This window comes from Rana temporaria, chromosome 1 (assembly GCF_905171775.1).
Source record: "Rana temporaria chromosome 1, aRanTem1.1, whole genome shotgun sequence".
Classification (NCBI taxonomy): Eukaryota; Metazoa; Chordata; class Amphibia; order Anura; family Ranidae; genus Rana; species Rana temporaria.
This window is the reverse complement of record NC_053489.1, coordinates 69,047,406-69,064,553: the sequence shown is the minus strand read 5'-3', so window position 1 is coordinate 69,064,553 and position 17,148 is coordinate 69,047,406. Positions and strand designations below refer to the sequence as shown.

General features: G+C 39.9%; 1 protein-coding gene across 1 annotated transcript in view; it reads left to right on the top strand.

The window, feature by feature from the left end:
* HCN1 (hyperpolarization activated cyclic nucleotide gated potassium channel 1) overlaps positions 1 to 8,606 on the top strand; it is a 581,473-nt gene extending 572,867 nt beyond the window's left edge. The window contains exon 8 of the mRNA XM_040339190.1: positions 7,505 to 8,606. Coding sequence (XP_040195124.1) covers positions 7,505 to 8,352 — 848 coding nt within the window. The 3' untranslated portion in view covers positions 8,353 to 8,606. The remainder of the gene's footprint in view (positions 1 to 7,504) is intronic.
* The last annotated feature ends 8,542 nt before the right edge of the window (positions 8,607 to 17,148 follow it).

The window sequence follows — 17,148 nt, the reverse complement described above, 5'->3', positions numbered from 1 at the left end:
AAGATGGCCCTGCCTACAATAGCAAATATACTTTGAGTGTTTTGTTAGACTGGAAGGCACTTGGACCTACCAGGGTAAGATGGACAAAAACAATGTATGTACATAAATCATCATCAATACAGGGCAATGCAGAATTATAAATGTAAAAAAACATGAATAGATGGCTCCCCTCATAACTTGGTCCTTCCAGCAATTGGTGTCAAAGTCAAATCTGATGCAATACATACACCGTTTACTTTAAAGTGATATTAAGACTTTTTTTTTCTTTTTTAACTAGAATGGCAAACATGTCATACTAATTTCTGTGCAATGGTTTTGCACAGAGCTACCCGATCCTCCTCCTCCTTCGAGTCCCCCTGCTGGCGATCCTGGCTCCTCTTCTTCGACAAGTGCCCCCATAAGAAGCCGCTTTCTATGTGGACACTCATGTGGGCTCATTCAGCCCCACCCCCCTTCTTTCTCATCACAGGATTCGATTGACAGCAGTTGGAGCCAAGGGCTCCCACTGTTGTCTATCTGCCCAATGAGGAGGAAGAAAGCCAATAAAGCTGCTGCTCTCATGCACATTGGTGGATAAGAAATTGGATTTAGGCTTTAGAACCACAGTAACCCAGATGGAGAACGTACAATATGTCATTAGGCATAGCTCTCTTATTAAATTTACTAAATGGTAGTTATTATGATTTACACAACTTTCACCCAAAATTCACACATCTTTCCATTTAATCAAATTAGAAAAATTTGTAAATTGTGGGTGAAAACATTTATAAATCAACCCCATATAGTCTCTGTCCCGTGGATTGACAATTTGCAGCATTATTGTGCTGTACATTAACCACTTGAGGACCGCCTAACGCCGATATACGTCGGCAGAATGGTACGGCTGGGCACAAGCACATACAGGTACGTTGCCCTTTAAGTGCCCAGCCGTGGGTCGCGCGCTCGCGACCCGGTCCCAAGCCCCATGACCGCGCCTGCAGGACCCGTGGACCTGATCACCACCGGTGTCCCACGATCAGGTCACAGGAGCTGAATAACGGGGAGAGGTGAGTGTAAACAAACCTTCCCCGTTCTTCTCTGTGGCTTGTCACTGATCGTCTGTTCCCTGTCATAGGGAACGACAATCAGTGACGTCACACGTCCAGCCACGCCCCCCTACAGTAAGAAATAAAAATCGGGACACACTTAACCCCTTTAGCGCCCCCTAGTGGTTAACCCCTTCACTGCCATTGTCATTTTCACAGTAATCAGTGCATTTTTATAGCACTTTTCGCTGTGAAAATGACAATGTTCCCAAAAATGTGTCAACAGTGTCCGATGTGTCCGCCATAATGGCGGACACATGGCAGACTGAAACATTGGGATGTTTCAGTCTCTGATAGGACAAAGAGAGAAGGGGGTGTGTACCTCCTTTGAGTCATACAAGTCTAAGGCCTCGTACACACGACCGTTTTCCTCAACAAAATTCATCAAGAAACATCAAATGGGTTTCTGCGGATAGATTCTATGGTGTGTACACTCCGTCGGATATTTATCCGCGGATAAATCTCCCCTGGGATGGATTTCCAGCAGATGGATATTTGCTGACATGCTCAACAAATCCATCTGCTGGAATCCATTCCAACGGATGGATCCGCTCGTCTGTACAGACTTACCGGATCCATCCGTCCAAAGGGATTCCCCGCACGCGTCCTAATGATTTGACGCATGCGTGGAATTCCTTATATGACAGCGTCGCGCCCGTCGCCGCGTCATAATAGCGGCGACGGCGCGACACGTCATCGGCAGAGGATTTCAGCGCGGATTTCAATGCGATGGTGTGTACACGCCATCGCATAGAAATCTTCTGAAATCCTCGAGAGGATTTATCCGCGGATACGGTCCGCTGGACCGTATCTGCGGATAAATCCTCTCGTGTGTATGGGGCCTTATGCCTCGTACAAACGATCAGTCAAACCGATGAGACCGGTCTGATGGACCGTTTTCATCAGACCAAACCGATCGTGTGGGGGCCCCATCGGTTAATTATCCATAGGTTAAAAAAAAGCAGTCTTGTTAAAAATCCACGCATGCTCAGAATCAAGTCGACGCATGCTTGGAAGCATTGAACTTCGTTTTTTTCAGCACGTCGTTGTGTTTTACGTCACCGCTTTCTGACACAATAGTTTTTTTAACGGATGGTGTGTGGAGGCATGACAGACCATCAGTCAGCTTTTAGTTAACCTATGACAACAGTCCATCAGACCGTTTTCATCGGATGGACCGATCGTGTGTACAGGGCTTTACCATTGAACTTCTAAAGTCTCTTTTGTCAGTATTTTGTCTAAGTTAATAATTGACTAATTAGGTTGTCTATACTCTCTAAATACATGGTTAGCTAGAATAAATAAAACTGCCTGTTCTCCAAAAGTTAAAATATATGTTATAGTGTATTTTTGGCATACATACATTTATTTTTTATTTATTTTTTATAATTTATCTGACAGTAATTTGTGATGTCAGTTCACATTTTTACATGTTTTGTTATTCCATGTTTCGATTACTTTTTCATATGGGGATTTTTAAATGTTCTAGCAGATATTTGTATTTTCATGAAATGTGATCAACCCCCTTAAACAATGGTTGGCCTTAAAGAAAACATGTGGCTTGTCCATGGAGATCAAAATAGGATCACGTTAATGCCCCTTGCCCAGTAGTACAGTATGTACAGTACTTAATTTTCATTTACTCCCCCACTACTCTGTTCAGCCAACACGTGTGGGGAAAGGTAGCCCTGTGTAAGCTTTGAGGCACTCTAGTCAAAGCTTACAAAGGGTTGCTGAGAAAAATGGGAGCTATTAAATTAAACTTATTGTTTTACCCTACATAGGTTTTCCATAATATGTTGAGTTCTTGGTATAACCTGCTTGTCCTAGCCCCTGGTTTCAAACTTCACTGTTAATTATCAGACCATTTGTGTACTGCAAGAGGGCATTGAGGAGTTCTCATAGTTGCATGAAGAGATTGCCTAACTTATTGTAAAACTATTCCTTCTATTCTGTTCACTGGCAAAAAGACTTAAATGTAAAAGGACTATTTGGACAAGCATCACAATGCATGCCGCCTCACCTACCAGTCACGTGGGCTATCCCAGCTTTTTTTCTTTCATCCCAACCTGCCAGTCACGTGGGAATGGATGAATATATCTCTGCCTATAAATTTCATGCAGATATTTGAACCATCTATGGCTAGATCTTGACTTCTACGATTAACCCCATGCAAGTGTGAAATGTATCCAATGAGTTCTCGTCAGGTGAAGCCATCTCTTTTGCATCTCATTCACATTTATGCAACAGGTAGTCAGTGTCTATGTACAGATGACCACCATTTTGTTGTAGATCTTGGCAACTTGCAAATAAAACTACGGAGAAGGAAGCAGCGACTGCATTTATAATAAACATATATGGCTGCCCCTATGAGCATTTATATAGTTTCAAATTATAAACTTGAATTAAGAAATATATATATAGCTATATTTGAAGTGGTCCAGGGCTTTTTTGTTCTGAATTTAACTTTCTTGCCAAAAGCCTCTAGCAGTTAAATGTTACAGAGGGTACAGGAACAGCATAACCTTATGAGTAACTGTTCTGACGATGTTAGAAAATGCGACGGCCGCGTGTACGTTCGTGGATCGTCGTAAATCGCTAATTTGCATACCCGACGCAGAAAACGCCACCCAGCGGACGCCGAAGTATTGCATCTTAGATCCGAAGGCGTACGAAGACGTACACCTGTCGGATCTAACCCAGAAGCCGCGGTATCTTGTTTTGAGGATTTAAAACAACGATACGACGCGGGAAATTTGAAAGTACGCCGGCGCATCAGTAGATACGCCGGCGTACTTCGTCTGTGGATCTGGCCCTATATATCCAAAACAACGGTTTGCTTGTTTAGCACTAAAACCTTTACATAAAATGAATCAAACATATAAACAACAATCCGTGCATCTCCACACCTAAACAATGAATAACCATAAAGTGCATTAGTGAAAAAAGTCCAATGGTGATTTGAAAGTCCAAATCTCTGATGATTATAAGATGAGTGGGTGACCCTCTCACTCAAAAACAATAAAATTCAATCCGTACCAAAAGTAAAAAATAACGTTTAAAATTATATAAAAAAAATGAATGAAGTGTGCACTCACCATTTTCACATCTTGTAATCATTGCAAGTACAGTCTCCAAAATAGCTCCTTGTCTTCTCACCGTTAATTCCTAGTGTGCGCGACACCCTAAGTGCCGTCACCGGCTCCCCTGACGCGTTGCATCACTTGTCACGTGACTTCAAGGGATAGAAGAAGTCATGTGACTAGTGGATCCGGTGACGTCACTCCCGGTGTCTCGCACACTCAGAATTTGTGGTGAGTAGGCGAAGAGCTCGTATTTTGAAGATCGTACTTGTAATAATTACAAGATGTGTAAAATGTGAGTGCACACTTCATTCATGTTTTAATAAAATTTTAAACAGTATTGCGCAATGAAATCTTTCTTTATATCTTGAGCATTATCAAGAATCAATCTTCATATGAGGTGTATGTTTCTAACTACTTGAGGTGGTGTTCCTGATAATTGAAGATCTTCCTATATCTATACATAGGGCTTGAATAGACCCTAATGGTCTCCTCTTAAGGCAGGCATGTCCAAAGTCCGGCCCGTGGGCTAATTGCCTGACGGTTTTCGATTTCAAATGGCCCCACTGGTAACTTGGCTATATATATCTTTTGTGGCATCCAATGAATCCCACAAAAGATATATACCCGCATATATATATATATATATATATATATATATATATATATATATATATATATATATATATATACATATATATATGTGCCTCGGAGGGGACAGGGAGGGGGTGTGAATACATACAGTGAGAATTTCCTACTTACACAGTAGCGTCTGTAACAGGAAGTCTCCTGGGCTGATATTGGATGACTGTTCTGTCTATCATAGGAGGCAGGACTTTGTATTAAAGAGGCCGCTGAGAAAACAGGAGATTCTCCTGTATTTAATCTGTGGCACTCGTCCCATCCCCCTCCCTGTCCCCTCCAAGGCTGCACTGATGGCAATGGTGAGGCTGCATTAATGTCAATGGTGAGGCTGCATTCATGGCACTTGTGAGGCTGCAGATGAGCACTGATTAACCCCCCTGGCAGTATTCCCGAGTCTGGCTCGGGGTGGAATTTCAGAATCAAATGCGGTAACCCTGAGCCAGAATCGAGCGCTGTCTCCTCGCTCGATTCACACAGTGCCTGTGTCCCTGCAACGTTACGACGCACAGGGGTGGAGATCGGCGCCAAATTCAAAAAAGTAAATAACCACAGTACATACAGTATACTGTAATCTTATAGATTACAGTACTGTATGAAAAAAATACACACCCCCTTTGTCCCTAGTGGTCTGCCCAGTGTCATGCATGCACTTTTATATAATAAAAACTGTTCTTTCTGCCTGGAAACTGGAGATTGTCCATAGCAACCAAACAGTGTCCCTTTATGTCAAAAGTGGTTTTAGACCAGCTAAAAAACAGCGATAATAAATTGGAATCAATTGCATAATTGAACGATAGTGATTTGTGGGGAAATTCGTCATCAAAAAATTTAAAGTAATAATTTTTATTATTATTATATTATTTGTTATAATTATTTATATTTATTTATTATATTATAATTTATGATTTTGTGTTTCAAACTTTATCATACCCGGGATGTCTACTAGACTCTTGTTTGGACAGATTTGAGTGAGGTATTCCTAAGAATTGCAGGCCTACAATATAAAACGCCAAATTTCCATGCAAAATAATGGTCCCGCTTTCAGCACCTAAAATCTAAAAAAATCATACCACCAGAGAGGTTAAGCTGCATTGACCTTTAATTTGTTTCACAGTTCATTATTTAATTTTTTTTTTCCTGAAACTTCCCTCTTAAAGTGAAGGTGCGTGTTATAAGCTGGTCTAATTACTAGTCACCAGACAAAATTAAAGTCTAGAGGAAATTCCAAATTAAGTAGGATTTTGGGAACAGCATTGAGTTTTTACAGTTTCTCCAACCTATATTTATAGCCGCTTGTATATTCTTCTTATTTAAAGTGAACCTTTCAAGTTCTTAAAACTGGAACTTTTAAAATACTGCTAAAGTGCTGGCACTTGGAGGTACTTGTGATTATTTTAGGTTACCTTCAGATCTGATTCTGTGCTTTTATGGAGCCCTTATATTCTGTCTATTTTGCCGGTACTAATGCTAAGCCTGCTTCTAACCAATCAACAGTTCCATGCTAGAATTTATGCTGGCCAATGTGTGGCGATGGTCTGTTGAATTGCGGGGAGAGGGGGAGGGGGAGATTTAGTGCAAATCTGGAGTTAAGTTGAAAAACAGAAAATGGATTTGAAGATTTGGAAATACATGTTCTTAGGCCCCGTACACACGACCGAGTTTCTCGGCAGAATTCAGCCAGAAACTCGATGGGAGACGTATTCTGCAGAGAAAACGGGTCGTGTGTACACTTTTCGCAGAGGAAACCGTCGAGGATCTCGTCGGGCCAAAAAGAGAACATGTTCTCTATTTCCTCGTTAGTCAATGGGAAAAGTTGGCTCACCGAGATCCCCGGCGGCTTCACAAGGAACTCGACGAGCAAAACGATGTGTTTTGCCCGTCGGGTTTCTCGGACGTGTGTACGGGGTCTTAATGTTTCATAGAGTAAAGTGAGCCTGCTACTTAGACCAGTAATGGCAGATCACAGTTTTACTTTCATCGTATACCTTATAAGGCAATCACAGTAAAGACAGATTCTTGATAATAGCCCCAAAACCTTTTAATTATTGCCTTACTTCATATTCAGTTTATTATTTTATCATATCAAAATCAATAAAATTTTGGTAAAGTTTAAAAATGTTCTAATATTTCCACATTTATTGGCATTGGCGTTTACTAAGTCTATATCTTAATCTGAGTACCTCTATCCATCTTCTCATTCTGTATCTTTTTTTTTTTTTTGTCAGACAAAAAAAAATGTTTTGTCTCCCCTATTGCTTTATCTCTTACAAGCAATGCGTGGTTTGTACTTGAAAGAATACCATCTTTTTTTTTGTGAACCAACGATTCAAACCTTACAAAGCAATAATACAGCGTATATAGATGCCAGTAACTAGCAAATGTTGTGTTTTCCTGTTGATTACTGCAGTTACCGAATTTTACTATACCTTAGTGAAATTTGGAAAGGTTTGCACCCAGCTACCTTCTACCTTTTTAGTGTGTTTGCATCTAGCAAATATTCATGCTTACACCTGACATATTTGCTGATTAAACATTCCAAGTGTAGTAATGATCATATGGGCAACTATAGATCATTATGGAATGGCAAGTTTCCTGAAGTAGTAAATAGCGGCTTAAAAATGTTGTATTTCCAGAGTGGTCATTTTTTTCAGTTAAGCCAAGTAATTAAAATCTAATGTTGTATTCCAACAGGGAAGAAGAACTCTATTCTCCAGCAACGGTTTCAAAAGGACCTCAACACAGGAGTATTCAACAACCAGGAGAGCGAGATACTGAATCAGATCGTGAAACAAGACAGGGAGATGATAGAGGGAGCTCCCTCAGTTAGCTACCAGCAACATCCAGCTTTGAATTCTAGTACCAGCTCATCACTGAGAATGAGGACCCAATCTCCCCCTGTTTATACTGCTAACAGTCTGTCTCATGGGAATCTACAATCTCCCACACCAAGTCCGCAGACACCACAACAAGCGGCTATGTTTTCACCATCTTTCTCAACGGCTGCCTGTAGTCCTTCAGTACAAAGTCCACTGGCAGGCCGAACATTTCAATACAGTTCCCCCACCGCTTCACAACTTTCATTAATACAGCATCAGCAGCAGCAACAACAACACCAACAGCATCAGCGGCAATCAATATCCGGTTCAACATCTGTCAATGAAGCTCACAAGAGCACTCAAGCTCTACCAAACTCTAACCTAACAAGAGAAGTGAGGCCTCTCTCCGCTTCGCAGCCTTCTTTGCCCCATGAGATCTCTCCTCTAGTGACTAAGCCACACCAAACCGTAGGGGAGTCATTAGCTTCTCTACCACAACCAGTCTCAAATGTGCAGCCTTCAGGTGCTCAGTCTGGGAGCCGGAGCAATGTCCCTCCCCGGGTGGCCCTGTTTCGACAGATGTCTTCAGGAGCTTTACCTCCTGCGAGGGCTGGGGCACCAGCCCAACCATCCACATCAGCCCCAGCTCCCAGCAAGGATTCTACCACAGGACCAACCACAGATACAGACACAGACAAACCACGTTATGCTTCAAATTTATGATGCCTCTTATCTGTACATAAAGACAACTCTGAATTAAACTGAAAACATCCCAAAAAAAACAGTTTTAATCTCTAGAATTCTAATATCTATTATGAAGAAATAATTTAGATGGCTCAACCGTACATAAAGAATGTAAAGAAAAAAAAAGAAAAAAATATATATAAACTGATTAGCACTAAAACTACTATGAATATACATTCATATACATATATGTGTCTTCCTTTATTTTAAACATTAAAAACATTTTTTTGTAACTTTTTTTTTCTCTTTGAGTAGACATTTTCAATTCATTCTTCTTAATTTTCCTAATTACCAGAAGGGAATTACATTTACATACAACTAGCAATTATTATCATTCAAATTGACTGGTATTTTTTTTTCTCATCTTGTACATTTTAATGTCACAGAAAAAATGAATGCATAATATAACATCGTAGATCAGTGCCTGTCTAATCTTTAATATAGCACATGTGTTCCTGCTAGATTAGGTTTAATAATTACCATCTGCTCCATGTTATCATTAAACCTAAATAGTGCATATTTGCCTACAGATCATAAATTGAAACCCAAATGGCTTGACTTCTGATCTCTCCAGCTCTCCACTTGAATACCATATTCTTGCTCAGACCGGACACATAGTAATAGTTAATGACAAATCCAAGCAACCACCAGGCAGAGGTCAGGACAATGCTGAGAAATGAAGGACTGTTGGCAAGTATGTAGATATTTTGGTAGATCCATTTATAGTCATTAGGGGTCATATAAGAAAAAGCAAGACACCCAGAATCCCACGCTGAAAAGAAACGCACCAATCTTTACATGTGGGTTCCTATGTTTCCAAGTCCAGAAATACCCATCTTCATGCAAGGGTAGATGATTGGGAGACACTTCAAATGTCAGATAAAGATAAGTTGGTATTATATGTTCCTCCTTCAATTTGGTGTTCATGATTCAGTATTCAACCCTCTCTACACAGGTAGAAAAACATTATCATATTTTGGTGCAGGGTGGGAACACCGTATCTGGAAGGTGCTGGGCAGCCACGTATGGGATTTGTTAAGTTTAGATTCTTAAAATCTTATGTTCAAAAGTTATAACAGGCCATTTAAGCTGAGCTCCAAGGAAACCACTAAATCCACAGATATATGTGACTTGTTTTACCTGCCAAAGGATTTGTATTTCTGTGGATCTAGGCCTGAGCTATGCACAGCTTTGCACACATCACAGCCCTGTCTGGCAGGACAGGAGACCTAATTGTTCCCTGTTGACTTTAAGTAACACCTAGAGGTCTTGTCCCTGGCCCTATCCAGTGACTGGATGGTGAAAAGAAAAGCAGCAGACTGATGAGCATATCCTTCTGTCCCTCCTATCTATACTTGTATCAACATAATTCTCGTTAGCACATGAGCAATGCAACACAGCAGATTGGCTTTTTACATTGCTTCTTTTCCCAGTCTGACCTCTGCAGTACAGGGGATTACAGGTCAAATTAAGGTGTGTACACTGTTTCCTTTTAAGATGATACATTTATTAATGTAATAACTAATATGGAGCTGCAATAATTTGTCTTTTATATCTGCCTGGATTTCAGCTTTATATGAATATAGATTAAGCCTAGACTTAAAGGCTAAGTTCACCTTTATAAAAAAATGTAAACATATTTTTGGAGAAATAAATGTGCTTTTGTTTTTTTGCCCTGGAGCCTGCAAAGCAGGGAATTGATGGTGCAGTCAGGCTCCTGAAAACTCTTCCTTCAGCCACCTGCCCAAACCACCGTACATGCTTTCAGTTACTGAGCTGGAGTAAGTTTCAATAGACTACGAGTGTGGTGATCACCCTATTTGTATTCTATAGAACTACAGGTCTGTCTGCCACAGTGACAGATGGAACTTGTAGTTCATTCATTCACAGATCTGTTGGCACAGACTCTAACGGGCTTATATTGATTGTGTATCATAATTTTTGTTAATGTAAAGAATATGCAGCCAAGATATAATTTGCAATGAAGGACAGAGGACACAATTTTTCATCAGTAAGGCCCAGTTCAGAAATCACGTTGCAAGTGTCGTGCATAGGGCAGCCAATTCACTTCAATAAGCTGCCTTATGCACATTTGTTGCCCAAATGAAGTGCCTGCTTCTTTTTGGGTAACAAGCTTAGTGCACTTTTTAAATGCATGTTTTGCTGCCATTGCAGCATTATTCTGTTTTGTAACAAAAGCAGCAGAATCGCGCCATGTTTGGGATGTCAGTAAGAATAATGGCACCCTAACATACATCGTACAGTGCTTCTGCCCGTTATTCCAAATTGCCAAATGTGAAGGGGGCCTATTATTACTGTTACTTTTACTGTTATTACTGTTACTTTTAACCTGATTTCGGTTTAAGTTAGGCTAAACTTCAGGCAGATATTAAAATACATTAGCGAAAGCAGTTAAAAATGTAAAAAAAAAAATACATTAACCACTAGCCGACCAGCTGCCGCAGTTATATGGCAAATAGCTCCCATATACAGTAATGGCTAAACATATTGGCACTCCTGAATTTCTGTCAGATACATTTTTCGAATTACAAATGTTTAGGCATTCTCGTGTTTATTTATTTTGTTTTGTATTGGTATGACAGAAAAAAGTGAAAAAAGCCAAACCTGACACATTCCACGCATAACTTCTAAAATTGACTAGACAAAATTATTGGCACCATCAATTTAATATTCGGTAGCACGACCCTTTGAAGAATCAACTGAAATCTATCGCTTCCTATAACCATCAATGAGTTTCTTACACTTCTCTGCTGGAATTTCAGACCACTCTTCTTTCGCCAACTGCTCCAGGTCTCTCAGACTGCTGTTTCAGATCTCTCCACAGGTACTCTATGAGATTTAGATCTGGACTCATTGCTGGCCAGTTCAGTACTCTCCAGTGCTTTGTCTTAAACCATTTCTGTGTACTTTTTGAAGTGTGCTTTGAGTCATTGTCCTGCTGTAAGACCCATGACCTCTGACAGAGACCCAACTTTCTGACACTGGGCCCTACATCGCACCCCAGAATTCTTTGGTAGTCTTCGGATTCCATAATGCCATGCCACACAGTCAAGACATCCAATGTCTGAAGCAGCAAAGCAACCCAAAAACATCAGTGAACCTCCACCATGTTTGACTATAGAGACTGTATTATTTTTCTGAAATGGTAGAATAACGGGCTTTATCAAAAGCTGTAATTTTGTTTGATCTGCAGTGTTGTGTAACTAACGGCGTTTAAATAAACGCCATTAGGTAACGATGGGCCTCCTGAGGGTAACGAGTAATCTATCAGATTACTTTAGCCCTCTCGGCAACGCCGTTCCCATTACTGGGCGGCATTACCGAAATTACTTAGAGACTCTGCCTCCTCCCGTGACGCTGCTTGTGAGTGGCTCACCATCCGACGGTCCGACCAGCTGACGCGGCCACATCGAAACGTCACTCCGTACACTTCCAGCCACCCGATACAGTATCGGGTGGCTGGGAGTGTAAGGAGTGACGTTTCGACGCGGCCGCGTCAGCTGGTCAGGTGGTCGGACGGTGAGTCACAACAAGCAGCGTCACGGGAGGAGGCAGAGACTGCCCGGCGAATGGCGATACTTTAAGTTGACGGTGAGAAGGGAGTGGGACCCCGGACCTGATAATTAATTATACACAGTATTGCTCCACCGGACCACTCCACATGCACAGGCAGACCCAGCAAATGCAATACTGTGTACAATTATTAATATCATCATTATCACACTCCACTTGCCCAGGCACTGGCAGCAATACTGTACAATATAGATTTAGTGTGCAGTGTGAGTGACACTGCCGCAGTGCACACTGAATCTATATTGTACAGTATTGCTGCCTGGGCAGGTGGAGTGTGATGATGATGATATTAATAATTGTACACAGTATTGCATTTGCTGGGCCTGCCATATACTGTACTGTACTATACTGTATAACTGCACTACAAAATTCCTTTACAAATAATGCAAATATTAAAATGTTATTACTAATAAGTTATTAGTAACAACATTTTAAAATATGCATTATTTGTAAAGGAATTTTGTAGTGCAGTTATACAGTATAGTACAGTACAGTATATGGCAGGCCCAGCAAATACAATACTGTGTACAATTATTAATATCATCATCACACTCCACCTGCCCAGGCAGCAATACTGTACAATATAGATTCAGTGTGCACTGCAGCAGTGTCACACTGCACACTGAATCTATATTGTACAGTATTGCTGGGCAGGTGGAGTGTGATGATGATATTAATAATTGTACACAGTACGAAATGTTCTAAAATACTGTATATAGTGTTTTTATTCTTCAATCAGTTAATATAAACATCTTTGATATTAAAGATGTTATAGAACGTAATTGCAGAATATAAAAAAAAATCTCAGTTACTTTGCCGAGTAACTAGTTACTTTGCCAATAAAGTAACTGAGTCACTAACTCAATTACTTTTTCGGACAAGTAACTTGTAATTGTAACTAATTCCTTTTTTAAAGGAAGATGAACAACACTGTTGATCTGTCCACAACGCATTCTCCCCAAAGAATTTTGGCTTCCTCAGGTAAGTTTTGGCAAACTCTTTGATCAATTTTTCTCTTTTGTCAACCTCCATAGAGATCAGCTACAGTGCCATGGGCTGTAATCTTCTTGACAATGTTGCACACAGTGGACACAAACACTTGTAACCTCGAGATTGTCCATGCTTTTCTACAATTTTTGTTCTCAAATCCTCAGACAATTCTCTTTTCCATCCTCTGTGTGGCACACAGAGACCACAACAGAAAGGTTGAGTACATTTTTCACCATTTTTCCTGGTTTTCTGTGTGATTTCTATATTGTCAGCACCTGTTAATTGATGCATGTGAGTTTAATTACAAATTACAGGAGCATCACAAACTTGGAGTGCAACTATTTCTTACAATTTTGAGAAGGTTCCAATAATTTTGTTGAGTCCATTTTTGGAGTTTTCCGTGGAATGTGTCAGATTTGGCTTTTTGTTTCTTCACTTTTTTGTGTCATACCAATACAAACAAAAGAAAAAAACATGAGAATGCCTAAACATTTGTAATTGCAACAATTTTCTGGGCGAAGTGGTGCATTATCTGACAGAAATGCAGGATTGCCAATATTTTTGGCCATGACTGTATGTGCTTCAGCTAAAAGGTTGCTCCTTTTTCTGTGGGGGAAAAAATAAAATGAGCCTTCAGCAATCTGAGAGATGCTCCAAAGTCTTTGGAAGTCCTGACCACTTCAACATTGGTGATAAAGGGCTCCATGACAGTGGCAGGGTGTTGCAAATCAAGTGTGTATGGTCCCTTTAGTCTCAAACATTTTACTGCAGGATTTTCTCCACAAGTCATCAACAATTGAATAAGTACATCCTTTTTGAATGGAATTTCCAACACCCAAGGTTCCATTTATTTTTGAGGAACTCCTAAATGGGCGATTCAGAGTAGAGAAATATTTAGTGTTGATTTTTTTTTCCGGTTAAGACATGACCCCTATTGTCTATAATTCTAACAAACAAAATAACAAATTACTAACATTAGCCTGTGTGCTTGAAAACAGCTCCCCTCGTTGTAAAGACTTAAACTGCATGCCCTTTGTATATACAATATGTCCACTACAAAAATGTAAACCAGATCTTCTGACTGTTTTTACTAACCTCACTGCTTTGCTTTTTGATTTTCTCATAAATACCATAGATCTCTACTGCATGGCTCCTACTAAAGCAAAATCTTATTGAATCCAGCGTATGGATCACAATGAAAAAATTAATCTTCTAGCTCAAAATTTTGAGAATGTAATGAAACACTATTGTTTGCTTGAACAAAATTCTAAAACACTGGTTGTTTGTCTACCATTTGTGTGTTTCTTGTGATATACACTTTGAGACATCCATATGTCGTGTCTTTAGATGTTCCATGACCATTTCAGAAATATAACTTCACTATGCTGTTGAGATTCACACGGTTTGCTTTCTGTGTATGATGTAAAGGATCAGTATATCTTAAGGCATGTAGTATAAAAGCTTAGCCAATAGTTATCAATTTATTAGGTGTCTTTTTAAACAATGGGGGTGGGCAGTAAGGAAAGGAAAAAAAAACAGTGGGATCAACTGTTTTGTGAATGCCAAATTCAATGTCTAAACCTTAAACTAGTCTTGTGATTTAGGTGACTTCTTTGTTCTGAAGTTCTTTAGCTATCATTTGTGCCTAAAATCGTCTAGCTATATATATATATATATTCAAGTGGGTCATCACAACAACATTTGTACCGAATAGTATGAACTAATTGTACATATCTACATTTCTGCAATACAGACCTGTGTGATTAGATCACAATTGCCATAGAACCTTTTTTTAAAGCTGTAAATAATATGCTTTATGTATAGATAAAAATCAAGCAATGGAGACAAAGCTTTACTGACGACCATGTGCAATGTTTTAAATGAGAGATTCTGATACTACACTCCTATGCCTTTTTTTGAGATTATGTAAAGAAATCACATTTTTAAGTACAAGACTGTAATATACTGTAGTGAAATAGCAAAGCCAGTATTGACAATAGGAAGAATGGTGCATTGTATATAATGTGATTAGTTGTAAAAAAATTGATTTTGTTTTTATCTCTGTGGTTTCATTCTCAGGCCTCGTACACATGACCGAGTTTCTCGGCAAAAACCAGCAAGAAACTTGCTGGGAGATATTTTTTTGCCGAGGAAACCGGTCGCGTGTACAGCAAGTTCTCTATTTCCTCGACGGGAATTGAGAAACTTGCCTTGTCGAGTTCCTCGACAGCCTGACAAGGAACTCGACAAGGAAAACGATGTGTTTCGCCCGTCGAGTTCCTCGGTCATGTGTACGAGGCTTCAGAGTTGAGTTTAGACCACAGTTTAGATCAAAACATGCAATGATAAGAAAAGGGGCCAAGGACACATTTTTACAAATTAAAAGCATATTCTTGTGTGGGTACTTTTGTCATGGGTATATGAAATAAATGAATATTCAGAAATTAATATTTTACTAATATCGATCAAGGTTTATGTGGCCAATACCCAGCTTGCCCTAGGCACCTAGGGCCATCTTAAAAGGTCAGTTGAGCATGCAGTGTTCCTCCAAGGGGCCTGCTCATAGAGATGGTTAAATATTTATCACTCTTCTCTTTTATGTTGCTGAAGTTTCAAAATGTTACTTTTCATAACATTTTGGCATATATGTTTAAAAAGCAGTTTTGAATAATGGTGAAAGTAGAAAACATGCCAAATGTGTCTGAGAATTTTTTTTATCACCTTGAGAAAAAAAACATTCCGTTGTCTATAACCTAGATTATGTTAGGTTTGGGTGCTGTTATCAGTAACATCCAAAGTGGATATTTTATTTAGGTGGGTTAAATCGGCTGCTTTTTATTTTATCTCTGTGACATCAGTGGTGAGATCTCTGTGCTTGAGTTTCCAGGTATGCACAACTGCATTGATCACATTCATGCTTTTGCTTTTCATTTAGTTCATACTATGGAGAATGCAGTAGGAGTCATAGGACCCCAAAGCCCCTCCCCCGTCCCCTCAGAAGTTTACTGCAAATATCAAATGATGGCAGTAGAGCCAGGAATTATGTCAGGAGGATCTCACTTTTGATGTCCCCACCAGAAATAAGCCAGCCCTTTAGACCATTATAAAGTAAAATGCCTTTGCAAACAAGCATAAATGGAGTCTTCAATTTCCTTGAGCTAAATAATTCTTCAGGTGGCAAAATCACTCGGAAATTAAAAGATTTTACTACATTGCCCCAAAACAAGTATGTGCAGTAGATTGGGAGTCAGGAAATAATGGCTTCAGATTGAAGATCTGTTTAATGGAGGACTTAACAAATACTTGACAGCAAGTTTGGATCTGGCAACCTTCAGTATAGTTTGGACCTGGCAACCTTATGTGTCTAGTGGTGACTTGTATGCATACTCCAGAGCTTCACCTTTATCTTCACATGATGGGTTACATTACACAGCTCTGAAAAAGATCAGGCAATAACAAAGTAGGCTGGGGACTTACCATTACTTGCAAGCCAAAGCTACATAATATGACCCAGAATGATAATACAGTAAGAGGAAAGCAGTGGGAGAAGCTATAGTAAGTAGTCAAGTATCTTACCTTCAGACACAATAATTGATCACCACTGACTCAGGGGCCACCATTAGACATGTGACTTTTGGATGTAGGGGCTAGAATTAGCAAAACTGAGAGACCACAATTACATACAAGGCCGATAACAGGGGCCAGTATTGGACATAAGGACCACCAGATGACACATGGCCACTCTGTTACTGGACACATAAATCATGACTGGAGTCAGTCTAAACACAGCTAGACACACAAACCGATCACCATTGCACATGACAGGGAAGAGACTAGCACCATGGATACAAGGATACTGACCATTATAATGGATATACAGGCAGACAACACTGGAAAAGGGAAATAACAATTGGTATACACCACTTCTAGAAGTAACAAAGGGAACTAAGTACTATACCACCACAAGGACCAGTGACCTTCCCCAGGCATAGAGTGACCACAACTACAGCCAGGGAATAAACACTACTAGGTCCAGGGACTAAGGAAGCACACCACAACAACGTATTGACCCACAGACTAAAACTACTACATTAAATAAATAATAACCACTTTACTGTATCAGAGGGCATAGGGAATAACCTCTTTTGTACCAAGACTATACCCAAGATCTGAACATCTGGAAAATGATCA